The sequence below is a fragment of the Meriones unguiculatus genome, chromosome 16 (genome assembly GCF_030254825.1).
Source record: "Meriones unguiculatus strain TT.TT164.6M chromosome 16, Bangor_MerUng_6.1, whole genome shotgun sequence".
NCBI lineage: Eukaryota > Metazoa > Chordata > Mammalia > Rodentia > Muridae > Meriones > Meriones unguiculatus.
The window spans coordinates 44,376,392-44,404,368 of NC_083363.1; the positions used below are offsets into that span (position 1 = coordinate 44,376,392).

The 27,977-nt window shown below is 42.8% G+C and overlaps 1 protein-coding gene across 9 annotated transcripts in view; it reads right to left on the reverse strand.

Annotated features, from left to right (window-relative positions):
- Positions 1 to 27,977, reverse strand: part of Pkhd1 (PKHD1 ciliary IPT domain containing fibrocystin/polyductin) — a 453,258-nt gene that overhangs the window by 407,945 nt on the left and 17,336 nt on the right. For 8 of the 9 annotated variants that reach the window (XM_060369714.1, XM_060369715.1, XM_060369713.1 and 5 more), the window contains 20 exons: positions 27,771 to 27,849; positions 26,863 to 26,937; positions 25,574 to 25,638; positions 25,062 to 25,101; positions 23,271 to 23,341; positions 20,638 to 20,739; positions 20,320 to 20,415; positions 18,003 to 18,144; positions 17,369 to 17,483; positions 16,272 to 16,550; positions 14,293 to 14,382; positions 14,103 to 14,193; positions 12,828 to 12,970; positions 10,388 to 10,515; positions 9,585 to 9,760; positions 7,293 to 7,431; positions 5,094 to 5,221; positions 2,869 to 3,053; positions 1,715 to 1,837; positions 209 to 314 (listed from right to left, as the gene is read on the reverse strand). In XM_060369714.1, the coding sequence (XP_060225697.1) occupies positions 209 to 314; positions 1,715 to 1,837; positions 2,869 to 3,053; positions 5,094 to 5,221; positions 7,293 to 7,431; positions 9,585 to 9,760; positions 10,388 to 10,515; positions 12,828 to 12,970; positions 14,103 to 14,193; positions 14,293 to 14,382; positions 16,272 to 16,550; positions 17,369 to 17,483; positions 18,003 to 18,144; positions 20,320 to 20,415; positions 20,638 to 20,739; positions 23,271 to 23,341; positions 25,062 to 25,101; positions 25,574 to 25,638; positions 26,863 to 26,937; positions 27,771 to 27,849 (2,373 nt within the window). Of the gene's footprint in view, positions 1 to 208; positions 315 to 1,714; positions 1,838 to 2,868; positions 3,054 to 4,810; positions 4,927 to 5,093; positions 5,222 to 7,292; positions 7,432 to 9,584; positions 9,761 to 10,387; positions 10,516 to 12,827; positions 12,971 to 14,102; positions 14,194 to 14,292; positions 14,383 to 16,271; positions 16,551 to 17,368; positions 17,484 to 18,002; positions 18,145 to 20,319; positions 20,416 to 20,637; positions 20,740 to 23,270; positions 23,342 to 25,061; positions 25,102 to 25,573; positions 25,639 to 26,862; positions 26,938 to 27,770; positions 27,850 to 27,977 lie in introns of those variants that run through there. The other variant, XM_060369720.1, reaches the window with a different exon arrangement.

Below are 27,977 nucleotides of genomic sequence, written 5' to 3' on the forward strand. Positions count from 1 at the left end.
TCCAGGGGATCTGACTCCCTCACACGTGCAAACAAAATCAATGTGCATAAAATAAAAATAAAGAAAAAAAGAAACCATATCCTTTTCCTTAAATGGACCAAAAATGCGACTTCCTTTGCCTCCATCTCTGCTGAAGATGTGGATGCTCCCACCCACTACACAGCCTCTAAAATAATCACTGAGTCTAAGTTCCACTTCCAAAGCATACCAAGGGAATAGCACACATAGTCCACCCTGGGAGTTGACTCTTGCTGGTACCAGAAAGAGCAGGAGCCTGAACAGTGGGCTGGTATGTCATTCACTTGTACAGCCACCTGGGGGGAAAGGAGGTAAGAGAATTAAAAGCAAATGTATGGTCCTTGTGTACACAAAAGCAGTCAGGAAAGTGTGAGCATTTCCTAAATCAAAATGTCTTTATGATTCATATATCCTCATTTCCTTTTTCTATTTTCTCAGTGAAAAATTCTTACACAAAAATGAAAGATTCAGAGCACAGTAAATGTTTCTCGAGGTACAGATCCATTTGAGCAAATACATATGCTAAATATATGGCTTTCTAAAGAGGAGTCCTTTCTGGGATTCCCAATCTGACCTTGAACTCCTGGGCTCTGTGACCCTTGTAGACACCTAAACTGTGCATGATTGAATATGATACATTGTTTATCAAAAGTGTCCTCCTGTCATCTGGCAGTAAATTTCACAAACTCAGAATATAAAAAAACATTCAGTCATTAGGCCCACACTTCATGAGAACTACCTTTTCCTCTTTCATTAATACAGACAACGAAAATAAGCTCTGTCCACCCACCTTCACTGCAGACCAAAGTGTATTTACACATTTGGTTCAAAGTTGCCTTTGTCCTAGGACATGGTAAGTCCTTAAGATAAGACTTTACATCTCTCCTTTTCAGTGAAACCAGTGCCAACTCAAAGACCGTTTAGAAACGGGGAAGGTAACAAGATATGACTTGATTGATTCTGTACGATTGTTAAAATGGGCTAAATACACACCCACATTCCATGACAGCTCTGTTAAGAAGGAAAGGCAGGCTTGAAAGGCACAGGTAACAAAGAACCCTTCAACTTTATTCAAAATGCTTTGTTTTCAAAAGATAAAAAGTAGTGATGGGGGCTGGAGAGATGGGTCAGCTGTTACGAGTATTGTCTGTTCTTCCAGAGGTCCTGAGTTCAATTCCCATCAACCATGTGGTGCCTCACAACCATCTATAATGAGATCTGATGCTCTTTTCTGGAATGCAGGTGTACATGCAGACAGAGTATACACACACACACACACACACACATATATAATAAAAATCTTTAAAAAGACAGTAATAATGGGAACCAGCAAGATGGCTCTTGCCTCCCAACCCTAATGACCTGAGTTCAATTCCTAGACCCCATGTAAAGGTGAAAGAAAAGAACCAACTCCATGTTGTCCACTGGCCTCCACATGCATACCAAGGCATGTGATCTCCCGCCCAACACACACACATCGTAACATACACATACACACAATAATAATAATAAACTTAGAAAAATAATAATTATAATTATCCATTCTCCATTTCTGTACTTGGTCATTATGCTTCATAGTACTTTGTAAATTCTGTGGAAGCAAACCAAATTGAAAAAAAAAAATTGAGCCACTTGGCTTACACTGAAAACAAGTCAAATTGAAGTACGCTTGGACCTGGTAGCCAGCCACTCTTACCTGAGGCTCCTGGTTGGCAGTAGCCAACATGTCTCCAAAGATGGGTCCAAGGAAAACTCCACCGTCATATAGCACACGAGCAGTCACAGTAGGATTCACCCCCGTAAGATTTTGATCTGAGACCTGAGATAGTTACACTTCTGATGAATTTGGTTATGGAAAAGAAAGCTCATCTTGATGAAAACAAATGGGTGAGTTTTTATTCCACATTACATTTGAAATAATCTCATAGTTTGAGTTGATATGAAATTTTTAATCTAGAAACCTAGTAATAAGAAATTATTATAAAATATATTGAAATATAATATTTACATATAATAAAAATAATAATGTATAAATAAATAATTTTATATAATATATAAATATGTAATATGTAAACAAGTATTTTTATAAATAAAAAGGGGTTAATGAAAGTTGGAGTAAGACACAGGGATATTCCTTTGCAAGAAAAGGTGTCCAAAAAAGCACAAAAAGCCAACATGTTAAATACTGAGTTCTGTTGCTTCTATGTGCCTGTCTTACTAGTTTGTAACTTAAAATACTAAAACATAACATAAGAAAATGGTGTTCTGAGATCTGAGCAAAGGTTAACACTCTTCTTCCACCTCTCTCCAGGACTATACTTGAAAAATCATATATCTCACATTGCCGTATATTTTGGTTAAAATTTCATTGTGGGCTTCATTTTTATAATAAGCAAGTACTAGATGATCATTAGATTATTTTTTAAATGTTAAATATGCAAGAGCATCTGGTTTTGTCATTATCCAAAGACAGCAAATCCTTTTCTACTCTGCCTTCTGCCATGCCATCTGCCTATTGATGTTCCAAGTGGATCACATCTGCTGAAATTATCCAATAACAGATGTGAAACTTGGTATGGTGGACACTGACCAACAGCTCCTCTCCCTGCCCTGAGTTAGGGAAGGAAGGACTGGGCTTCGTGAGATGAGCTCTGAGCCATGAAATTTGTGTTGAAACCATCGGAGTAGGGTATGGATTCCCTCTGCTAGAATATTCCAAACATGCCAACAAATAAAAGTAATAACCTATGACCATTTTCACTCATACAGTTCCGATTTTCTTCTTTTTACAAAATTTCTCCAGGGTCCCAAATCTATACCACAAACAACAAAAAGGTTGGGACTACCTACCCTGATAAAATTGGGCAAATCCCCAGTCTGAGTAGTCCAGGAAAGAGTCCACACATGTTCATAGCAGGAATTTCTGTCCTCCATCACGGTGAAGTCGCTGGCATTGAGGTATCCAGACGTGAACTCATCAGCCTTGTCCTGCAATAGCTTGTGAAGCTGTCTAGCTGACAGGTGCACTGGAACATCTAGGAGGCAAGTGTTTGGTGCAGAAAACGTGATGCGGATGAAGGTGCGTTGCCGGTGTCAGCATCAAGGATAAATGGAAGTAAATACTAAATGTGAAGGAGACCTCCAGAGTCAAGAAACAAAGGAACCTTCTACCCTAGTTAAGATTCTATCTGTCCCCAGAAGTTGATACCCCCTCTTTAAAGTGAGATACTTCCATCAGTGTTATGCCACCTGGCAAACACGCTGTGCCGGACAAAAACTCTCTCAACCATCAACTCGGAACATAAGTTCCACACACCTTTGTAGTGGCTGAGAGTCTAATTAAATGTTGGCTTTCCCTTGGAAAATTTTAGCCGGTCCTGCGGACGGAGAAAACTTGGCCACCTTTCACAGGGAGTAGGGGTGGCACACAGCAGCTGATACCCATAAAAGTCAGCCGCCCCAGCTGAGGAATGCTGGCACTTCGCTTGGCTTTCTCTATTAGAAGCTCCTCTAAGCCCAGCCACCTGCTTTTCCGTTCCGCATCCCCACAGAGAAATAACAAATCTCCGTGCTTCGTACTTTACCAAAAGTTTCCATTTCATTAGCTAGTCCCAACAGCCCTGTGGGGTGGACCATTTGGGCACCTTTGTGCCTACCTGAGGGATGAAGAAAATGAACCCTAACGATATGAGGAAGCTTGCCAAGTCAGTGAGTAAGGCTTAGATTAAAATTCTGGCTGCTTTTAACCTGCTCAAGAGCCTTCCTCTTGAATGCCACACTACCCTAAAGGGTTAATAATGTACCACTGCATCTCCACAAGACCAACAACAGTTCCGTCATTAAAAAGCACTCCTCTGCATTTGCACATAATTTTGGGTCTGTACTCATTTTAGAATGTTGGACTAAGGCTGGCTTTCCCAAATGGCTCCTCAAGCAGTAACATGACACTGGAAAAGTACCTCTGCAGATAATCTCTTCTTTGTAAGGAGTATAGCTTGAGTGGTTCATATCACAGAGACAAAGGCACCGTGGCCAGCTTTTCCTTTTCCTGTGTTGTCCCATTATAGTAAACACAACGCTGTTTGCCTTCCACTCCGGAAACCCTATCTCAGGAAATAGGATTGGGGTATGTGCCAACTACACATATAGCCTTCCTGAACACCCTTTAGCGTCCCTTCTGAAGAACCCACATCTCTACCAATATGTATCATTAACATAATTGAGCAATATTGGTATCATTTCTCTTATTCTATGCTTTGTAAAAAAAAGTGCATATTATGGAGTCCCTTTTAAAAACTTGGCTAACTGTGTTTTAATCTCTTCCAAACTTGGGTGACCACTAAGATTCTTGATAGCACAAGGCAGTGCCGCTACATTTAACTCTGAAGGACATGGGTACAACAGACTTTGGTCTAGGAAATTCTCGAGAGGAGAAGAAGCTGAACCTGAAATACCCAGGTTCACATCTAGATCCTGCCATTGATTATTTGTTAGACCTTCAGGGAGGCTGGCTGAATCCCACCCCTGCACCAAAACTAAATAAATAAATAATGAATAAATATTGTCTCGTGATAGAAGACATGGTCAAGGTAAGGACTTGGGGGGGTGGCAGTTATCATGAATTAAGCATGTGTGTGTCCTTCAGGGCCAAGGCAGAGGAAGTTTTGAGACAAAGGACACAGGCTATGACTACAGGCAGAGGTTAAAACAGTGTGGCTTTGGCCGAAAAAAATGGCAGTATCTACCAGGTTGAAAGAGGCAGCCAACACACCAGCAAGGACCCTATTCACACCTTCATGTGTGGCTTTCAAGTCCAGGTAAGAATCCATTTCTGTAGGTCTAAGTCTCCAAAGTTGTGATAATTTATTAACAACAGCCTCAGGAAGCCAATTCACTCACTTTCCCCATCTGCAAAATGAAAAGGTTGGGAGTGTACAGTTGGTCCCTTCCCATTTCTTTAATCTTAAAATTACCACCTCGGACCCATCATCCTAACTGCTGGACTCACAGGCTCCTGTTCCCCTGAGGTACCCCAGTGTGTGCATGGCCAACATTGCACCTGATTGTCTCTTTACCAGGTATCACTGTATCAGAGAGCTGGAGGACGAAGTATCCTCCCAAAGGCGGGCTGATCCTTTGAAGTCTCTGTGCTGTCACCTCAATGAGTTCAGATCCTTCTCCTGTTCCCTCAGTGGGCACATACCTGTGGCATACCAAAAGCAAAGCATTAGCCACAACAGCCATCAGGATGTGCAAGGCAGGCCAAATCCACCTCTTCATAGCCATGATTCTAGGCCATGAGTTCCCGCTCCCAGATATTGGATGCTCCCTTCCCCCGACAGCAGGAACCGTGTGTTACAAACAGCAGGCTCTTTAAGAACATACCACCGACACTGATCCTATGAGCTCAGGAATCCAGAGCAGCAAGCAATTCTTCCACCCATCTGCCACCTCACCTCTGCTTCGAAAAGGACATGGCTTTCTGAAGCCTTATTTACATACCCAGAGTCAATGTGCTCTAGTCTATAAATGTTCCTCCAAGCATGCCTTGCTAAAGCATCTACTCCACCTTTCTAACTTCCTATATGCAAACACACTGCCATTTGGGGCCCTGCTTTTGATAAACAAATAGATCCAAATGATGGCAGAATGACCTGAGATGGAACACAGTCCTGTCACTGCTGTGAGTTGACTGGTTGTGCTCTGCAGAGGAATCTTAATTCAGAACATGGCTGCTCTGGTAAGAGATCACCTCCAAAGACCTTCTAGATCTATATGATCCAGTTGGAATACAGACTTTAATCCCAGGAGACAGAGGCAAGAAGATCTGAGTTCAAACCTAGCCTTGTATAGAGCAAATTTCAGGCAATGAAAAGCTGAGATCCAGGCATGGTGGAACAGGCCTTTAATCCCAAACAAAGAAGGTAAGGTCAGTTTATAGAAGGAAGCACCCATGTTTGAACGTGATATCTAACTGTTTGGCAGAAACAGTGACAAATCAGAGAAAGACTTGATAGAATAGGACATGCCCAAATCTCACAAGAAGAGAGAGGGAAGGGAAGCTACTTCAGGGGCAATGAGAGAGAGGAGGTAGTTTTACTTGGGCAGTAACAGAGGCAGGTTGTAGAGAGAGGACTCCGGTGAAGACAGAATGAGAAGGAGTCAGGAGATTAGAGCAGATTGCTTGAGTTGAAGCACAGGTTGAAATCCTAGTCCCTGTCCATGGCTTTATGACATTAGACATGTTAGGAGGTTTTTAGGTCAAGAATGGGATTGCTGTTCTTTGTAAGGTAGGTCCCAGACAAACCATCCTCTTTTCCATCATGGCCACAGGAAGAGCCCAGGGACTTGAAGAAAATCCAGAGTGGAAGGTCATCAGGAACACTCTAAGTATGAACCTTTGCACAGTAGTGCAGGTTAGCTTTTATCATTTCATAGTTAATAACTGAGAGCAAGCCAATAAGGCACTAATGTTTGTGCGTGCATGTGTGTGTGTGTGTAACTTATATGTGTATTTATACACATTTATACATATATAAGTACATATACAAGGCAGGGCATTTCAATTCTGTTGATCCTGTTGAGTTTAAGTGAAATTAAAAGAATAATATACACATGGGCCCTGAACTTCAAGGAAGCTGATCCTTAGTAACTACAGCTAGAAAAAATTCACGACTGAGAGGCCACGCTTATGATGCTCTACTGCCATCTGCTGGCGAGTTCTCAAAAACGCCTAATTTTGTTATAGACCGCTCAAAAGAATTACTGGGAGACGGACAAGGGTGGGGGAAGAGGGAGAGTGGGATTGGGAGGAAAGGATGGAGGAAGATACAGGGGGATACAAAGTGAATAAACTGTAATTAATGAAAATAAACATAGTTTTTAAAAAACTACTTAGACTTAAAAAAAAAAGAATTTCAACAAGATTGATATACGGGGATTAAGGAAGGAAACGGAAAACAGTGTTTACTCTGATCAGCATAAAAATTGATTTAGCTTTAAACAAATTCAACAGAAATAGGCTCATAATTCTAGCTGTGGGCCAGCTGAATCGGTACCACCGGGTCACGGACAATGCAAATTTTCAGCCCCTACCCAAAACCGACCAGGTCCCAGCAATTTGTCTTTAAACAAAATATCCAGTCCAAGAGAGGAGACTCTTCCTTAAACATAAGCTAGGCAGCTTTCCCACCCCTGATAAAAGCCACACCCATGTGCACCCCAGCCAACTGGGGGTACTGAAGAGGGACCCATGTAGGAAAACCACTCCTTACCTCGCAGTGATGAGAGGGAGCTCGGAACCACACCCCGCCACCCAGGAGACTATGCTATAGACTGGAGGGAATCCTTCCACAGAGACTGCCTCCACCAGAGTCCCACCTGGGCGGGCTGTTCCAGCATCAGCCTGAGAAACTAGAAACCAGTGATCCAGTTTGTAAATAAAAACAATAATGGAAGCTACCGCTCTATGTGCAAAGAACTTCCGGAGAGGCCATTAAGCACAATAATATGAGTACATATTGTATTGACTAGACAAGACAGCATATTGTTAATCGTGATGATCAAACTCAATTATGGAGTGAGTATTGCCATTAACTAAAACTTGGGGTTGGGGAGGGGTAGTTAGTGCCAGCAGAGCAACCTGACAAAGACGAAAGCAAACTGCTTCACCGATCCCAGCCTTCTCTCTTGCCTGCGTCCCTCCCTCCGCCCTGTCCTCCTTACCTCTCCCCTGGATGCTTCTAGATCTACAGAACTGTGGTGCTTAAAAGGCGAGGGCAGTGAGAAAGGGCATTGGGTCCTTGACACTGAGGGTTTAGGGCAAGGCAGTGGTTCTCAGTCCTCCTAATGTTGCGACCCTTTAATAAAGTTCCTCACTGTGGTGACCCCCTCACACCGTAAAATTATTTCATTGCAACCTCACTATAATTTTGCTACTGTTATGACTCAGAATGTACATATCTGATATGCAAGATATCTGATATGCTACGGTACCCTCACGGGGTCATGACCCACAGTTTGAGGCGCACTGGTTTAGAGTGACAGGATGACATAATGGAGAAAGGAGGAAGAGAAGTGAGGGGCACCTGTTGTCTAGTCTAGAGTTCCCCAAACAACTCGCTTAAATATATGAAATACTGACTGCCCTGGCCCTCTGGAAATCTGGGCACTACTTGGCATTACAAACCTCCTCCAGCCAGTTGCCCATTTGGTTGATCATCTCAACATTCTCGTTTTCAGTGTGCCAGAGCAAAGTTTGAACAACTAGCAGTGGGTCGGGGTGACCCAATCAAAACAAATAAGAGATGGGATGTTGATGTACATCAAAGATGATATAAAAAATTTTAAGAGGGGACAACCAAGATGATTCAGCAGATACAGTCACTTGCCATGCGTGTCCGGGGACCTCAGTTCAAACCTCAGACCCCACTCAGAGGTAGAAGGTGAGAACCAACTTCACAAAGGTGTCCTCTGGTCTCCACAAGTACACTGTGGCATGGCATGCACACATGTGTGTGCCCATGTGCACACATGCTCGCACACACACATAATAAATACATAAAATTTAAATTTAAAAAGGTGATGTGATTTCAAAGACGATCACTCTCTCATGAGCCACTTGCAATCTCTCCTCCCCTTAGGTCTGCAGTTTTTAGGGGAAAGGCTCAGAAAATTACACATTTTGTAAATAAAATGACAAGTGGCAAAGCTCTCTTCTCTCCATAGAGTGAGAAGCTAGGCAAGAAGGAAGAACTGAGCCCACACTCACAGGAAACAAACTTGGCAGAATAGAAAAGGGAGCAAGCTGGAGGGCCTGAGAGAAACTGCATCATCAGCTTTGGCACCTGGTGCTCCGGCACAGCCATCCTCCGTGGGCGTCATCAGGATGAGCACTGTGTCCTGAGAACCAGCGGGGAAGACCATCCCAAAAAGAGATTGAAAGAGACTTCATGTGGAAAGGAATCAGAACCGAACTCAAACTAGGTGGCAGGAGTCAGGGGGACAGAAAGATAGGTTGGTCCCTGCAGCACCAGCTGTCTATCTGGAGAGTCAAAGATCAGACCTTTAGCCCTTATGTAAGAACAAATATTTTATATTGCTTCCAGCGCTGTATATGACAGATACTATAAACTGAAAAAGGACAGACCCTGCTGGCCTAACACAGTAACAATCACAATTTTTATGTTTTTTTAAGGCATCCATGGTCAGGAGACATAAAGGGTAACTCTATATTAGTCATTGGTTAATCTTGATGTCTTTTTTTGGTTTAATAATCTTTATTACACCCATTTTACAGATGAGGAGAACAAATCTTCCAAGCCAAAAAGTAGTGAAGTGGTGAAGTAAAAGTACAAGCACGAAAAAGCAAGATAGAATTGTGAGATAAATAGGAGAGAGTGGGGGGACTAGCCAGAAAGGGCACAGATGCCCCACCCCATCTGCCCTCAAACCAAGGTAGGTGGGTGGAAGAATCACCCATCCTCCCCTAGAACAGCATCTAGGGTGAAGGTCTGAGGTAAGCCTTTGACAGCAGGGCCCAGGAGAACAGCAGAGGTGGCGATCACCTGTTACATTTGTATCTGCAAGAATGATTTCGTCTACGTAGAGCAGGCCAGCCTCCGGGACCAAGGCGAAGACGTCAATCCGATGAACCAGCAGTGGACAGGTTGCCAGGGAAGACGGCGGATCCTCAGAGCGATGCACACATGTGTCCCAGAGGTTGATGCAAGTGAACTGCCAACTGCCAAAGCAGAATGGGAAGGGTGTCTGGGCCAGGCCTTCCGGCCTCCTCAGCACCCAATACCCTGAGCTCAGCCCACCTTCATCTACAAAGGTGAGTCACGTTTCTAGTCAGTCACTATTTTACCACACAAGGCATCAGCGCCACTTTCGAATAACAATGGAATTATGCATCTTCAACCGATTACATGACAGGCTCTAACCACAGTACCACCCTGGATATTACTGGCTCACTGAAGTTTAAAACAACTTGAACACCCAGGAGGAATGTCCATATAGGGAGCAGAATCAACGGACCGGGGTGCCTTCATTTCACAGACCCAGTAGCTGGATGCATTTCAGTCAAGTGCAGATTGTCCGGTCTCCAGTACTCCTGGCCTAATATGTCTAATACGTCTTGAAAGTTCTGTCCCAAATGTGACACTCAGATTCTCTCAAACTCCTATATTCCTAACAGTTTCTATCAAGTCAGTCTGCTTTGTCAGGCAGAGCAATTTCAAAGCCCCAAGTATTATCTGAGGCCAAAATGGGATACTCAGTACCTCACCTGGACCATTGTCTCCAAGGCAACCAATCCACCCACCCACACCTGGAGGCAGAACCCACCACACCTTCCCATCACAGCTACCTCTCAGGGTAGGGTTCTGTGAGACTCCAGTCACAGGTGGTGTTCTTTGTGATATTTTGGGAGCCAAATAGTACAGAAACAGTCATCTTCAAGGTTCTGTTCGTGCGGCCTCTGTACGCAAGGCATAGCTGTGGATACCAGACATGTCCTTTAGTTCAACACTGAAAGAAGCTGTGGATATTACGTAACAAGACCTTGCTGCATGCTACCCAAGAGTCCAGGTCCTCGCTTCCTCTGACTTCCCATCTAGCAGGAAGCCCAAAGGATTATTCTTTACTTCCTCAAAAAAAGATTAAAAAAACAAAAACAAAAAACACAGCAACTCCCATCTCTGAGACCAAAAGAACATGATAATCAATGGAGATCTTTTTCAAAGTTTAGCCCTGTGCTCAGCAATAAGGATTTTAAAGTATGTTGGTTATAAAATCCCTGCTTTAACAGGCACCTGTGGGCCTTCAGCAAGTCACTGATCCTGTCCTAGCCTTTCTTCTACTCTAATTCCCAGAATACCTGATTTATAAATTCAATACAAATGAAAGTTATTTGTTGTGAGGAGTCTTTACAGGAGGGATTTCCTAGCTCCACATTCTTGCCATTGAGGAAGCAGGGTCACCATTGAGAACGCTGTCTTCTACAGTATGAGACTTCAGTAGCATCCCTAGAGTCTGCTTACTAAATGTCAATAACAATTCTCCCATTGTGACAAGCAAATTATTTCAGTGCATTTCCAACTCTCCCTTAGAGGGCAAATGTCAGTCACTCGGATCTCATCAGAACTCCCCTGCAATAGAGGTTGAAGACACATGGGGCTCAGACCTGAGTCACTTAGTCCGACTCCCATGACAGCTCAACTGGGAAGAATGCAGAATATCACAACCTCTAGCATCCCACAAACAATAACCTTGGTTTCCAGAACCAATGAAGATGGAAGAGCTAGCAAACCAAGAATGTAACAAGTGTTAAAGAGGGGCTGGAAAGATGGCATAGCAATTAAGAGTGCTGGTAGCTCCTCCAGAGAACCTGGTCCAATTCCCAGCACCCACACAGTGGCTCACAATGACGTGTAAATCCAGTTCCAGGGAAGTTGAAGCACCCTTCTGACTTCCACGCTCACCTGTGCACATTCGAAAACAGGTACCGGAAAAGTAACCATACACATCTCATAAAATAATTTTTAAGAAAATAAGTGTCCAAGAATTGGGTCAACTTTCCTAAACCAGTATAAGTATTATGCAATATTTATAAATAACTATCATTTATTTATAAGTTTGCAGTCTAAATAGTTATCCTTATACCACAGACAAGGGGAGCTTTCGCCCCTCATCAAAGGAGCGTCCTGCTACTGCAGACAGAGACTACCACAGATATCCATGACTAGTCAAAAATGCAGAAAACAACTTGCTATGGGTTGCCCAGCCTGGGCTGGTCCATGTACAAGACAACCAAAGGCTCAAGAAACATCAGAAAGATGTTAAGAGCCAGAGAACATCTGCTTTGAGGCGGTGTCTAATGTATATGAGAGGGAAGCTGCAGCCATGAGATCCCAACAATATGATATCCCGAAAATAAAAACCTTCACAATGATAAGATCCCATTCCAAGGGCGGACCCCTAAATGAAAAACTACAGGCAGTGAAGGGCTGCTGAGAGAGGGAAAAATCAGTCTTCTTCAGGGACTATCCCTCTGAGAGGTCATGCAATCCCAAGCGGTCAGCTTCAAATGCATATACATGTGGGCAATACTAAATGGACTCTGAACAGTGTGTGTGTGTGTGTGTGTGTGTGTGTGTGTGTGTGAACAATAATTAACAGAATGGGTTATGAATTTGAGAAGAGTAAGGAAACACAAGAGGAGCTGGGATGGGAGGCGGGTAGAGTGAAATATATGTAAATATATTACTTATATATAAATTTTTAATTAGATAAATAGAAATGGGGTTGGTATGCCAGTCAATACATTCATTACTTCTATTAACTGCAATAATGATCATGATAACTATCCTCAACTGTGTCCTCGCTGCTGCAGAACATTTGACTGTATTATTGAATTAATCTTCATCACATTCCTGAGAGCTGAACCACGACATTAACCATTTTAGAGACGAGTAAGTTGAGACATGTTGTACTTAAGATATTAAGAGCACACAGGAACCTGGAGTCTGTCTGTAAGAATTCCACTATTCCTCAGGCTTAGAGAGCAAAGAAAGTATCTGACCCAAGATATCCACAGGTCTTTCAGCTAACGGTAACATTCTCAGGTAGCAATGCAAAAGTAGAAGCCTGGAGAAGCAGCTAAGAAATGTAAAACTTTGGCCCAAAATGCACTGTACACATTGCAAAGTTAATTCCCCTGTGCTTCTGTTATTTTAGCTTCCAGCCTAGAGAACAATGCTAACCCCTCATGACCTTCCAAGCCCAGAAACATGAGGACGGACACTCACGTATGGATACTGATCCAGCTGATAGCCCTTGTTGGCAGCTGAGGGGTTTAGGATAAGGTGTCGAAGTTGGCCAAGGCTGAATCTGCCACAGAAGGGTTCTGTTGAACTGGTGAGGACACCATCAGAGCTGGAGCCTTCTAGGCCTGTATATAATTCCAATAAAAAGGAACAGAGGCATAGCCATGAGGCACGACAGTGTGTGTACAGGATATGAACAGTAACATCAGCCCCGTCAGCCGAGAGACAGGTGAGAAGAATTCAGAGGCCCAGCACCTTGCAATTGGGAGGTTCTAGCTATGAGAAATGCATTCTGGCTTTCACAGAACATAGAATAATAATACCATTTTCTCTGTGTGCCAAGATATGAAGCTGATTAGAAGCAAGAGAAAGGGAATATCAATAGAAAAATTAATTATTAATTTATTTGTTTTATGTGTATGTGTGCGTAGGTAAGTGTACCGTGCACACATGGGAGCCAATGAATGTTAGTCAAAGGAGGGTATCAGATCACCTGGGGCTGGAGTGGGTGCTCAGAGCTGAACCTGCGTCCTCTAGAAGAGGAGTAAATGCACTTAGCCGGAGCCATTTCCCTATCTCTTCAATAAAACTTTTCAGTTCACTTTAGGAAGATTTTTAGAATGCATCGTCCAGTGGTGAAGGAGGGCAACAAAGCACACTAGCAGAGTTTAAGAATGTCTTATCTACATTCTCATGTAATAATTCTCTTGTATCAGCTAGAAATGGTGCCGCATTTCTCGGGAAGCTGCAACAGGAGGGTCACAAGTTCAAGGCTGCTCTGAACAACTCAGTGAGAAACCGCCTCAAAACATTTCATAATTGAAGGGGTGTGTCAGTATGGCACAATTGAAGAGCTTGTGAGGAACACCTGCCTAGCCTTGAGTTTTGATCTCCATCAGCACACTCACAGAAATCACCGATAAACATTTCAACTTTGAACTAAACAAGATTTTTAAAAACAACACCATTGCCATGTATCCCCGGTCTCTTCTCCCTGTTTAGAATAAACTCTCTGGGCAGCGTTTCTCTCCACCAAACTGCAGGAAGCACACTTCTTTGGTTGACACACACCCCGAGCCTCTCCCTCCCTCATGCAGAGCCATATTCCTGGCCACTCCATCCAGATCCAGTGCCCATGCTTGCATTTGATTCTAGTAGCACTTTGGTCAAGAAATGGAGATGGCTTCTCCGTCATAAGAAAAGAAAAGGGAGACAGCGATAGAAGAGAAAACCCCAACTGGTCAACAAAGGAGACACCTTGTTCAAATCCAAGCTGGAGCAGAACACGAGCTGAAACCGGTTTCAGACTGCATTTCACCACAAGCAGCTTCTCGAGGGTGGCTTGGATCTATCAGGATGAATAGAAATGCGGTCGTTCAAACGCTGAGCCCAAAAGCCACCTATAAAACTCCCATGTTCACCGTCATCATTGGAAGAAGACCCTCACCTGCTGGGCTGTGGCGTTCGCAGGAACTGGCTGGCTAGAGACGTTGCCCCAAGTCAGGAAAAAGCTTCCCTTCCCCGACACGTTCAACACCTAAAAAGTCAAGAGGGTCAGAATCACTGATGTGCAGTGTGCTCGGACGTCAGGCAGAGCGTCAGCCCCAGGAGAGGCCCGGCTCCTCCTCATGCTGTCTCCATTTTACTACCATTTCAGTCTTCTAAATACGCATGGCCGAGAAACCACTGGAAGACAGTATCACCATCGAATGAAACTTCTCTTGGAATGACATGAATGGTCTATGTGTTGCCTTTCCAAGAGGAAGTGGTGTAATGGTAGCTAACCCACACCTCACCTTTGAGAGTGTGCGGTGTAACGGTGTGGCCAAGGAACACCTCACTTTTGGACCTTCCCACCACATGTTCCCTCAGGAGTGGCCTGAGAGGCAGAAGCCAGCTCATGGCACACCATGGCCTCACAGGGGATCATTCCACCTCGACTGTGCTCCCGCAGCTGTGCTCTCTCGAGCACATTATGCTTCTGAGAGAGGATTAATGAATCACCTGCCCTGTTCTCCTTTTCGTGGTTCTTTGTGCCTGCGTTAATATTAAACTAGAAGCTGCAGAAGGTGGAGTCCACATTGATTCACCTTCGTACAGAAAAAGCGAACAGACAGCATACTGAAGTTGCTCAACACAGAGACAGAGCACAACTAAAAGACCCAAAGCACAAACTTGACAGATTAAACGTATAATCAAAGCACACAGAGAAATGAACTCAGAATGGGTCAGAAGGTCATGGTGCTTCATGTGTTATAAATGTGTGTGTGTGTTGTGTGTTTGTGGAAACGACCTTAACTTACTTAAAGGAATAAGTTTAAAAAGAAAAAAAAAAATACCCAAGGCTGTGAAGTTGAACATTGGCTACCAGGTTACTCGTTAAAAGGATCTGGGTTCAATTCCCAGCACCCATGTTGTGGTTCACGACTGTAACTACTGCCTCCAGTTCCAGGGAATCCCACACCCTATTCTGTCCTCCACAGGCCCCAGGCACACCCATGGTACACAGACATATATTCAGCCAAAATAATCACACATAAAATAAATCTAAAAAGAAAAATTAAAGACTTACCTAGAAGTCAAATATTTCATTAATAAATCAACAAAAAAAGATAACCTCAATAACAAGAATGCATTAAAATACATACTCATGAGGCCAGCAGGAAGTCTCAGTGGGTCAGAGCGCACGCTGCTGCACCTGATCACCTGTGCTGGATATTAGAGACCTTGTTTTTAATTGCTGAGTAATACTCCATTGTGTAGATGTACCACAATTTCTGTATCCATTCCTCAGCTGAAGGGCATCTGGGTTGTTTCCAGCTTCTGACTATTACAAATAAAGCTGCTACAAACATGGTTGAGCAAATGTCCTTGTTGTATACTTGAGCATCTTTTGGATATATGCCTAGGAGTGGTATAGCTGGATCTTGAGGAAATACTGTTCCTAATTGTCTGAGAAAGCGCCAGATTGATTTCCAAAGTGGTTGTACCAGTTTACATTCCCACCAGCAATGGAGTAGGGTTCCCCTTTCTCCACAACCTCTCCAACATGTGTTGTCATTTGAGTTTTTGATCTTAGCCATTCTGACGGGTGTAAGCTGAAATCTCAGGGTCGTTCTGATTTGCATTTCCCTGATGGCTAAGGATATTAAAGACCCATATGGTCGAAGAAAGAACCAATCCCTCCAAGTTGTCCTCTGACCTCCACACATAAGCCTTGAAGCCACATTGGGATAGACATAAATAAATAATGGTTTTCCTAAAGGTAAAGAAAAAATTTTAACCTTGGCAGCCCTATATTTTATATCTGTAACAGAATTGCAATTGCGTCTCGGGTTTCCTTATTTTCTGCCAGCTGTCCTTCCCCCGAGGACGGCTCCACTCTTCCCGAGGCTCATTTTCAAGGGACTGGAAAGACACACAGACCTGTATTTCTGGAAGTCTCTGGGCTCGGGCTCGGATCTGGTGTTTCTCCAGAAGGTAATTGTAGACCACATCAGGATTCAGCCACGTGTTGTGGATCTGGACAGCGATACTCATGCCCAGGCTGGGCGCTATCCCATGCTGCTCTGCTTCCAAGTAATACTTGGCTCCGCCCCGCAGCTCTAGCTTAGCAGTCCTCCGCTGCCAGCTCTCTTCATTCCCGTTCTGCTCCCAAGAGTCAAACCAGTCAGCGATGCCAACCCCAACTGAGGCCACTTCTACCTGTGCCCAAACAAGGCGATCAGAGTCAACACTATGACTCTTCCACGCATTTTGTTCTCAAATAATGAGCACGTTAAGAGCTGCAAACACGGCATTCTAAAGCACTCTCCAACAACTTAGCCCACTCACTTTGGCCCTTGGCTATGTTTGCTTCTCCACTCTTCCCCCTTTCTCTCTCAGTATCCGGACTAGAATCTATAAGGTATAGTCCAGGACAGCCCCTGTCCTAACACCCTATGTCTGTGTGATGCTGTAAAAAGATAGAATTAAACCCTTGAGAGGCCTAGAATGGCGCTAGCTCCTCAAAATCCGTAACTCTCTCCAGCAAGCAGATCAGTTTCAGAGAGAATATGAAGAACATTGTGGGTCTCTGCCAAAGGCATGAGTGGATGTGGGCGGCTTTCTAAAAGCACGAGGCTGATAGAGGATCCCTACACAACGCTAACCCAAACAGCGGGAAAAGCACAAGTTTTTGAGCCAGACCAATCTGATTTTGAACTGTGAATACTTGTCTTATTATTCAAGTAGTTTTAAACAGGCCATACAACTCTTCAAAACCTCAGTTTTCTCCTCTAGACAGTGGAGCTATGCATATTTCACAGAGATAAATATTATTAGCAAGGTTGTAAAATGTTGCATAATACTGGGCTTACAATACCACTGTTGTCAATTCATTTTCAGCGATTAATGTCCATGGTCAACCAGTACAACATGGCACTTTACAACTGTAGAAGGGGGAAGCCTTATCTTTGATCCGTTCTTCTTTCAGGGGTAAGGGTCTGTGAGTAAAGGGAAGGCAACGCAGAGGGGGTGAATACCTTAGTCCTTGGCTCCTCTGAAAAACTGAAGCGCAAGGAAGCCTGGCTGTCTGCCTGGATCCAGAATGTGTAATTGTTTGTCTCTGGAGCCACAAAGAACCCACTGAGTCGTGCCCTGGAACACAGGAGAAAAGAGTCAGCCAAGACTAAACAAGGTCTGAATCACTGAGAAGTCATAGCAGCCCTTGGACTTGTCTCCTCATTATGGAACCACCACAGGATTATTCTTAGGATTGGAGAAAAAGCAAGCACACCTGCATGAGCTCAGCACCTCAGCCTCCACACACCTACAAATCACTCTGCAGCTGTATCATCCCTCAAACAATCGATGACCATAGCAGAGGACAATGTGGACATGTGGCTGAGAAGACCACTTATCTCCAAAGCAGATGTAGAATTACAGGAAATACAGATATTACATGTTGGCCAGTATTTGATTGTGCACTACAAAATGTTATATGATCAGCAGAATGACCAACAGTGGATGAGAACATTGTCAAACACGCCTCATGTTGAACTGGCTCATGTGACAAACAATCCCCTAGAAATATCATTGCTTTCTTTCCTGGGTCCTCACTCACCTAAGTTAGTAGATATATTTTTGTTATGGATTCCTACTTTAGCTACAAAATACCTGAAAGGTCGCCCTTCTTCTGACCAAAATCCAGATGGAGAACTGGCATTAGGGACTATCTGCCACCTATAACCTGGAGTGATTTCAGTCAGTTCCACATCGTTAGTAGCCTCTCCAACTTCAAAAAGAAGTCCTCGGTTGCCTGTAAGACACATATGACCTATAGTCAACTCAAACCCCACCCAGATCACAGGGTGAATGGCATTGCCGATGCTCTCTCAGATGGTGTGTTGCCAGAGACCAAGATGGGATGGTCCTATGAGAGATTCTATAGACACTGGGAACTTTCTAGAAAGAAAAATTCCCTGGGTAGAAGTTAGCCAATTAGAAAGACCAACCTAATGAGAAACATCAAAGAGATGTTCTCATAGGACAGAGGGTAGGAGGAAGCCTTTTTAGCTTCCATGCCACAGAAGAAGGCCCAGTCCTGGAGAGGACATGAAGGAACAAAGGATGCGGTTCTAAAAGGTGGCCTGTGTAATGATAACATGGGACATTGCCTGGCTTTGTGCCTTCTGAGGCAGGATATGAACTCGAAGACCTGTTTAAGCCCACAAGTTCTATTTCATAAAATTTCCTTTCCCAAAAAAAGATGCCAATCCTTAAAGTTTTCAAGTAGCATGGCTTCAATTTGTGGACCAGTCAGGGCCATAACTTCATTATGTGGCACTTTAACAGAAATTGTACTTATTAATTTATACTTTATATTAAGCAAACCTTGAGGCAAAGGCACGTGTGCATCCATATTGGATACAAATTTTGATCAATAACAGATAATCATCTTGGATGGGCATTAAAGCCCATAGACATACGTAACCGTGTATTCCGATTCTAGCTCTACTAGAATCTACTTCACATCTACCCTTTACTAGATGTGCATTCCTCAATGACTCATTCACTCATACATCAAAACAGGGCTGATAATAACCAGAAACAATATGCAAGGACTAAAGGGATCTAGAAATAGAGTAAGTACTCAATAAAGGATGTCTATAACTCTTATTAGAAACTACTATTTTGCTCCCCGTTGGTCCCTAAGATGGATAGTAAATAAGGAGTAAGCAGAGAAATAAAAGCATGTTAAGACAATTAGCTTCAATTCTGGGATTCCCAACCTCTACGCTGTTGCTATTTTAGTTTGGGTAGCTTTGCTGTTGGGTTTTGCTAGGCACTGTGGGATGGGCTGCACCCTTGGTTTCTACTCATTAGATGCTATTACCGTCTTGTCCCCTGAGGACAAGAGATCAGCCACGTTGGAGAAACACTGCTTTGAGTGGTGTTCTGCCCTACTTTCACAGGGCAAACCTCAAAAGCTTTTCAAAAAGGGCATCACCGATTCAAATAGCTGCTTTCTGGAAATGATCCCACCACGACTATAGCAGCTAAAGCAGGAAACACTCAATAAGGGAACCACGTTCTGTTTCCTGACTCAGGAAACACACTTTCTCTTTATTACTTGTTTCAGTACTTTTGTCTCCTTACATGCACACTGTGAATCTGGGAGCGCCAGAATTCTCAAGCCAGAGCTTTGCATTTGTTACTACACAGCAAAGGCCTGCCTCTAGGAAGGTTTCACTCCTGCAGGGCAATTTTGCTTGCAGCCTTTCAAATTGACTCACTACATCTCTGAGCATTAGGTCAGTGCCTTACCCACAGAGCAGCAGCCTGTGGTTCTCAACGGAGCAGCATGCCAACCTTCCTTATCCTTAACTGTGCTGGAGCCTCCAGTGCTAATGCCTAGCAGGAAACGCAGTAGCTTCAAACAAAGCCCGACAGGTGGAACCTGCTGCCTTGCCGCCTCCATTTCTGTCTACTAAAGGCAGATGCTGGTGGCCATGTCACAGCACATCCCCATTTGTGATATCATCAGGAAAATGGCCCCGGGGGAAATAAGCAGCATTTAAATATACCCCATCGTGCCTTGCTCTATGACCTACCTACTGCTGCTGCTATGAGCACAAAGAGGCATGCTCCACTGCTCCTGTCTCCTCAGCCCATAAACACACAACCATCCTACCAAATGCAGAGAGGCAGTTTGGGGATTCCATTCGGTAGCCATGGCGGCGTCTGGGTGTTAGTTACATTCTGCCTGAAGTCTATTGTTTGGACATATGGCGGGGACTAGGAATGTAGTGCCACTCTGCAACTGAATGACTCTAAGATGTGCCCTGATGTGAAAGGCTTGACCATGGCATTGGGAAACCAATCAGTCACACTGCTGAGACAGAACTCAAATAGGTTTGCTTCTGCTTTCTGGCTCCTTGAAGCAAAGCATGCCAGGAGAGAGTACACTGAGAAGCCCTAGGGTCTTCCTTACCTGCCTGAGGAGCAGTGAGCCTTGCTCCTTTTCCAGGAGCCCTGGTGGTGCACTCAATCTTCCTGGGAGACACATGTCTAATGTCACATGGAATTCCTAAGGAGAATTTTCAAATTTCATAAGTATACATGTAAACAAAGACACACTCTTACACAAATGTACACATAAAAATCTACACACACCAAATACATACATACATGTATGTATATGTATGTTTCAAATGTAAGAAAACTTCCCCTCACAACCATGAGCCATAAAAGATGCACATCCCTACAGCATTTAAAACTGAACCATTTTCAGCCATTTTAGCATAATTACCTGCAATGGTAACCTGGGCAGAAGAGTCAAAGAAATTCCCTGTAATGGTAATGTCTGTTCTTCCCCCAAGGCTCCCAACTTTTGGAAACACAGAGAGGATTTCTGCAAGAGTTTATTAAAAAAAAAAAACAAAAAACAAAAAAAAACGTAAGCTTCTAAATATATAATGTGATGTGCCCCTGAAAATAAGAGAAACCATCAACACTTAATTCTTATACTGCAAGTTGAGCAGCAGTTGAAAGTTTTTCTAACAGTCATTTTACACGCACATAATAACAGACTATAAATATATATTTTATGGGATCAGTAGTTAGAAGGAAAGTCACACACAGCATCAGCAAGGGCCTCTGCATCCCTTATGCGCTCTTATGCAATCTGTCCTTCACATCAAGAGTTTGGTTTAACATCAGGGAGGAGTAGGCTACACCACATGGCGGAGTCAACAGATGCACTGAGTGGGATTTTGGTTACCCAGTCTTTACTTCTTGCCCGCGCTGCAGGCTTCCTCCCCGGGCACATGCAATGTGCCACCCACACTCTTTCCCAGCTGAGTCCCCTCTTGCAATGTGAAACATACTCACAAGGGTTTGTTACCCTTCCCTTGAACCCGGCTCAAAAAGGCTTAGAAGCTTAACCACACTGGACTGGTTACCACGTGCTAGCCTGAAGAGGCTCAGCCCCAGACTCTTAAGGATGCTCTATATCCTTGGGGATTCCTCCACTATGAAAATGCTCGGATCAGATGAATGGGGAGGAGGTCCCCCCTATCAGTGGACTTGGAAAGGGGCAAGGTGGAGATGAGGGAGGGAGGGAGGGAAGGAGGGAGGGATTGGGAGGGAATGAGGGATCGGGACACGGCTGCGATACAGAGTTAATAAAATGTAACTGATAAAAATAAAATAAAATAAAAAAAGAAAAAATAAATAAAAACAAAAATAAATAAATAAATTTAAAAAATAAAAAAAAAAGAAAGAAAATGCTCGGGCCTGTGAGTCATACATCCCAAGAAATATATGATCATAGAAACTGTAAGCCTTCCTATCAGGACTCTAAACCACAGCAGAATCGTGGAAGCCTGAGTTAGGGCAGGAGAGGCAGCATGCTTCCTAGGGGATGTTGGTTATATGCATGGGGGTTGTAATTTGCAGGGACCTTAGGCTGCGTCGTGCACCCCCTCTTAATCTGTTTTCTCAATAGTCACACAGGGCAGTATTTCCTATTCTTTAGCTCAAAGAAATGAATGCTGGGATTATATGCAGAACACTCATCCAGGATTAAACTGCCTTGTTGCTCATGTCACTGTATCCACGAGTATGGGTTCTTCTTTACACCTATTCTCAAACACACCAGGTTTAAAGACAAGAAGGGCAAGGGTCAAATTCAGCTCCAGCAGGATGGGCTGCCTGGAGAATAAATCACGTTTGTCCCATGACCTGGGGGACCATAGCTTTCTCTTTTAGAAAGGTAATTTTCGTTGCTTCTGAAATCTGAGCCTACCTCACAGTCATGTTTTCAGTGGCTTTGTGATGGACACTGCAAGCTCTCTTTAACTAGCCAACTGCCTGCTAGTGAACTGAGCTCACAATTTCGTATGAGTTTCCAGTTCTCAGATCTCATCTTTTAGTGTCAGAGCTTGCCCATCAGAGGGCCACACTGTGCTTAGCTTAGCATCAGAATAGGGAAGTCATAAACCACTGAATGAGTGCATATATGCAGAGAATAACCAGAAGGAAGTGCCACCTTCCTCCTGTTACTTTTCAGAACATAGAAGAAGGCACAACGTCTCTTTATTTCATTCAGTCTATAGCCACAGACTTTGCATAGAAGTCTACAGTCAATCTTTGAATACAGTCAAAAGCTGCTTGACAGTGCATGAGCCAACAACAGATCACATCTGTATCAGTCGCCCCATAAGACTGTACTGGTGCCGGAAACTTGCCACGTAGTGACACCAGCAAGGCTACTGCAAGGACATAGACATATACTGTAAGGACAGTTTGGTTCATGTAAAGCTACTATGCTGCCGTTGGAGGAGGACGAAAGAAGGGAATTGGAAACAAAATGACTAAAAATTGTTATATAAACTCTGAAACAGTAATAAAGTGTCAAAAATTAATATAAAAGTGCAACATAAATATGTACAATCTATACTTAATAATAGTTAATTTAAATTACCTTTATCTGATTATTATATTATACTATTTCTATGCTTTTCCTGTTATTTTATAATGGAAAATAAACTAAGAAGTTGCTTACAAAATAAAGAGTTCACTGAAAAACAGTATGCTGTGTTATACGGACAGCAGCTTCATGAACGGCATGTTTATTTCATCTCTTGCTTGCGTCAAGAGGCCATAATTCATGACTGAGCTGCGGCATCTACATTTGCGTGCAAGCAAGCCGTGAAGAAAGTGCAAGAACTAAGGCACTTAATGATGCATTTTTCAGAACATCAGTAAACAATGCAGGATTACAAGCACCAAAGCTGACACAAATACAAGCAACTTAATTTCAGCCAGAACCAAGAGGTCATGCTAATGGCCACAGAGAAACTTCCAGAAGAAAAGGAGAGTCTAACTCTGACTGCAGTGTCAGGGAAAGGATGACGAAGAAGGGGTGAAGGGAGAGAGTACCTGAGTATGTCTGGTACAAGAACAGGGCCTGCTTCGCACTGATCAGCCAGGCTTTCTTGTGCACAATTGACCTTCAAAGGAAAATAAAGGCTTTTGATAAGATGTCACCTACATTTGTGTTTTTAAAAAAATTGACTGCTTAGAAGGAAGTTCACAGAATAACCTCCAGTATATTTAACAACTTGAACAGCTCCTTTTGATAACGCAAAAGCAGTATCAGTGGATTCAAGCTTGTTTTCTCGTAGATAAAATTATTGTACTGAAATAATCTCTATTTTATAGGATGTCATAAATGTTAAATGCAACAGTAAATATAAATGGGCCTGATACTGAGCTAATGTACACTAGATAATAGATTCTTATAATACGTAAGTGGATACTGTAGATTCTCACACTGAAAAGACAGATACCGGAGATTCCTACAATAGAGTTGATTAGTTTTGTTCTTTTTTTTTCAAGTTCTTCTGTAAATGATGTTTATAAATGATGTTTATCATGGAAGACAATTCCCATTATATGCTCAGTTTGTTAAGATTTTCTTTTTTTATTATTATTTTTTTTTTACACTTTATTCAATTTGTATCCCTCCATAAGTCCCCTCCCCTCCCTCTCCCTTCTTCATGCATGCCCCTCCCCAAGTCCACTGATAGGGGAGGTCCTCCTCTCCTTCCTTCTGATCTTAGTCTATCAGATCACATCAGGAGTGGCTGCATTGTCAACTTCTGTGGCCTAGTAAGGCTGCTCCCCCCTCAGGGGGAGGTGATCAAAGAGCAGGCCAATCAGATTGTGTCGGAGGCAGTCCCTCTTCCCATTACTATGTAATTCACTTAGACACTAAACTGCCATGGATTACATCTGCGCAGGGGTTCTAGGTTATATCCATGCCTGGTACTTGGTTGGGGTATGAGTCTCTGGGAAGACCCCTGTGTTCAAATTTTCTGGTTCTGTTGCCCTCCTTGTGGAGTTCCTGTCCTCTCCATAATCTACTATTTCCCACTTCTTACATAAGATTCCATGCACTCTGCCCAACAGTTGGCCATAAGTCTCAGCGTCTGCTTTGATAGTCTGCAGGGCAGAGGCTGTCAGAGGCCCTCTGTGGCAGGTTCCTAGGCTGTTTCCTGTTTTCTTCTTCTGATGGCCATCCTCTTTGCCTTTCGGAATGGGGATTGAGCGTTTTAGTCAGGGTCCTCTCTCTTGATTAGTTTCTTTAAATGATCAGATTTTAGTAGGTTTATCCTATAAATCTATATGAGTGAGTATATACCGTGTGTGAGTTTTGTTCTTGAGAGGAGAGAAAGAGAAAACAAATCCATACTTTGAGCTGTGCACTTATATGTAACAGGTTGATATAATCACAGTGAAATTAATTTCAAACAATGAATGCACTTAAAGGGCAAAAACTTCTGCCAGAACAAGAAGTAGGGCACACACACAGAATTCCAGAATCCTAATTTATCTGTGTCTCTGAAGAATGATGAAATGTGAACTCTCTATTTTGAAGAAGGCAAGTCCTATAATGATGCAGCGTGTCTCTGGAAACTGTTACCTACAATACCCATGACAGCTACAGATTTCACTGCAATTAAGGCCTAACTCCTAAAATTCTGTGATGCCTCTGTGATGCCCAAAGGTAAGACAGAACAATGCTCACTCAAGGGAGAGAAATCAGAGGTGTGGGGGATTTGCTATATCCTACTGGTGTACAGTTGAAATTGTAAAGGTTAAAGACAGTGCCCAGGAGGTTACAGACGACACCAGACACAGACAGATTTGTCTGCTCTGGTTACTTACCTCCCTTTGTTAAATACTGAGAAACTAACATTCTGGGAACCTGAAACACAAAGACACAGACATGGGTGGGTCTAGGACTGAGCATGACTCCCCTGGGCCAAGACATTGCTACCTTAGGCCCATACCTATAACATCATCATTACTTGCCACCCCTGGAATCTCTTTCAAGTTGCCCAGGTAAATACTTCAGAGGTTTTCATGAATAATTGGACACAACACATGTATGACAAATAAAAGCCCTGTGCCTAGATTTAGATGAGGCATGATTTAAATTCTAATGTCAACACAAGTTGACATTATCAACACAATCATTTGTAAAGTGAAATTACTGATTATGACAATTAAATTAGTTTACAATGAAGATGTTTGTGTGCTGTTTTTTTTTTTAGAAGTTATTTTGGTAGCAGTTGTTATTAGTCACAGGAATACCATAGAGGGAATATGTTTTTGTTTGCCTTTCTGGATACCAAGGAAGAAACTATTTTCTCGTGGGTGATAGTTCTAAAACAGACCAATGTAATCGCCTTCCACACGACACTGCACAGTCCCAAGGCCATGTTCCTCCTGGATGGGAAAACTGAGGGGGGAAAAACATGCTGAAGTAAGAATAACCAGACAACTGCTGAAAATTCTCAGCTCTGTAAAGAAAGCAATATATAGGAGTCAAAATAGCCAGAAAAAAATCTGATACATACTGAAGGTATGTATAGTAAGATAATCTATAGAATAATGCCAACCAGAGTCCTCAAGCCCCAGGCCACATTCACAGTGTGGGCACAGTCTGGCAAACAAAGGTCAACTTATTCCTGGTTTCTGTTTCGGTTTTTTTTTTTTTCTTTCCAAAATCTGTTTTATGGCAAACATAATAAAACCATCAAAAGATGTGAACTAAAAACAATCCCAGGCTAACTGAAGACACTAGAAAGGAACCACAGTACAGAATTTGGCTCCACTAAATACTCATCCCAAGAAGGCAGCCCACAGCACACAACTCCTGTTATAGCCTCAAGGAAAACTAACCCATCTAGTTGAAAGTTAAGTAAAAATCTTGCCAAATTATGGCAATAATACCTAGAGTGTATAGACACTTATTTTTAAAGTTTCAGGATGGGACTTTGTGTGTACAAGACTGGCCATAGCGAGCTCTGAGTTTGATTAAGAAGGCCTGTCTGTTTGAACAGGATTGGAAGTCAAGCTATTACGATTCCATACATTAAATGTGAGCTACCTGAATGTACACGTAAAGCCTCATACCTACATGCCCACACACATGTAAGCATGCACACACATGCATGAACACCAGAAGCACATTAAAAAGGGGAAAAAACATGTTTCAAGCATTGTTTGATTTCCTGGTCGTTATAGTTACAGTGGTAGGAGATAGATTCTGAAGGCTGCTTGGTCATAAAGGATTACAGGCTCCAGTCTGCTGCATGATCTCTGTAAAACCCAGTCTCATCTGCAGAGACTAATAACCACACATATAAAATAACTGACTGACTTCAGTGTAGAGCACTGGGCAAGTGTTGGTGTGGAGCACGTCTTTAATAAGCAGTGCCTAGCTATTTTCACAAGAGGTTTTAGATTCTGCTTTACTTTTTACTTTCCGCTGATACTTTCATCTTTTTCCTCTAAGTCTAAAAATAAGAGAGATAACTATTACAAGTGATTTATGGTTTTTTTTAAGTGATGGGTGTATGTGTATACGGTTATCATATAGAACAAGCTGAAAGCACACACAAGAAAAGAGTAACAGCAAAAAAAAAAAAAAAAAAAAAAGAAAAAAAGAAAATATACTCACCAGCTTCCTGTCTGCCTATTTATAAGAGAACAAGGAGTAAGCCATTTGTCTTCTTCAGCTTCCAGGATTAATGGGCTGTATTGATGGGCAAATAGAAAAAACAAAGACAAGAAACACTAATACAGTGTTCCCAGTAAGCATGGTTGCCAAAGGCAGAATGTTCTGAACTTTCTCCTCTGGACCTGCAGGGTACCATTGCAGGGGCTCGGTGGAGACTGTTACTTTTCTCTCAGGGAATAGAGGTACCCTCATAGCCCATGATTCTGCATTGTACGTGGAGGTTTTACCCTTTCTCCATATTTGGTCTGCACAGTTATAGAATTTGTGTCTTAACTACACCTTTAAAAGTTGGATCCCAGACTGAGGCTAAGATAGGACCAAGCAGTAAAGACAGCACATTGGCTAAGGATATACTTGGACTTTCTTTCCCCCAGTAAAAGTCATTATTATTATTATTATTATTATTATTATTATTATTAGAAAATGAAGTTGACAACTTCTTAATGATAGAAATGGAGGGAAGACTCAAAAAAAGAATGTGAGAAGCAATAGAAACTGACTCTAAGATATTCAGGGGTGAAGAAAAACTTAGAACCAGTGTGTAGACACCAGACAGTTGGGTAAATTATAAATCTTCACTATATAAGGATATGTTGGGGGGACATCAGTTGTCCAAAGCTTCCCATGAACTCTGGTCTTCCTCTCCCAAACACGGATGATTTCATAGTAACATCCTATACCTCTAACATGTCCATGAGGAACGCCATGTTCATAAGCATTACACACCACCACACTACACGGAAAGTAGCAGCTCTGTGCTCTGCAGTTTGCTGCTGTAGTAGAAGCTGGCCCTGGGGTACCATCGAGCACATATGTAACCAGGTGAACACAGGAACAAACAGGCTTACCTGTCGATGTAGTCCACATCTGGATCAAACGTTTCCAGCCGGTCAGTGATGATCCAGCCACACACGTGTATTAGTTCTCCTGTGTCACAAAGAGTTCAAACCGTGACGTGATTAGCTCCAACTCCAAACATATAGCATAAATCCTGCTTGCTTTTAGTTTGGTCCATCTATCCAACGAGGCACAGAGGTATAACACTAACATTTTTA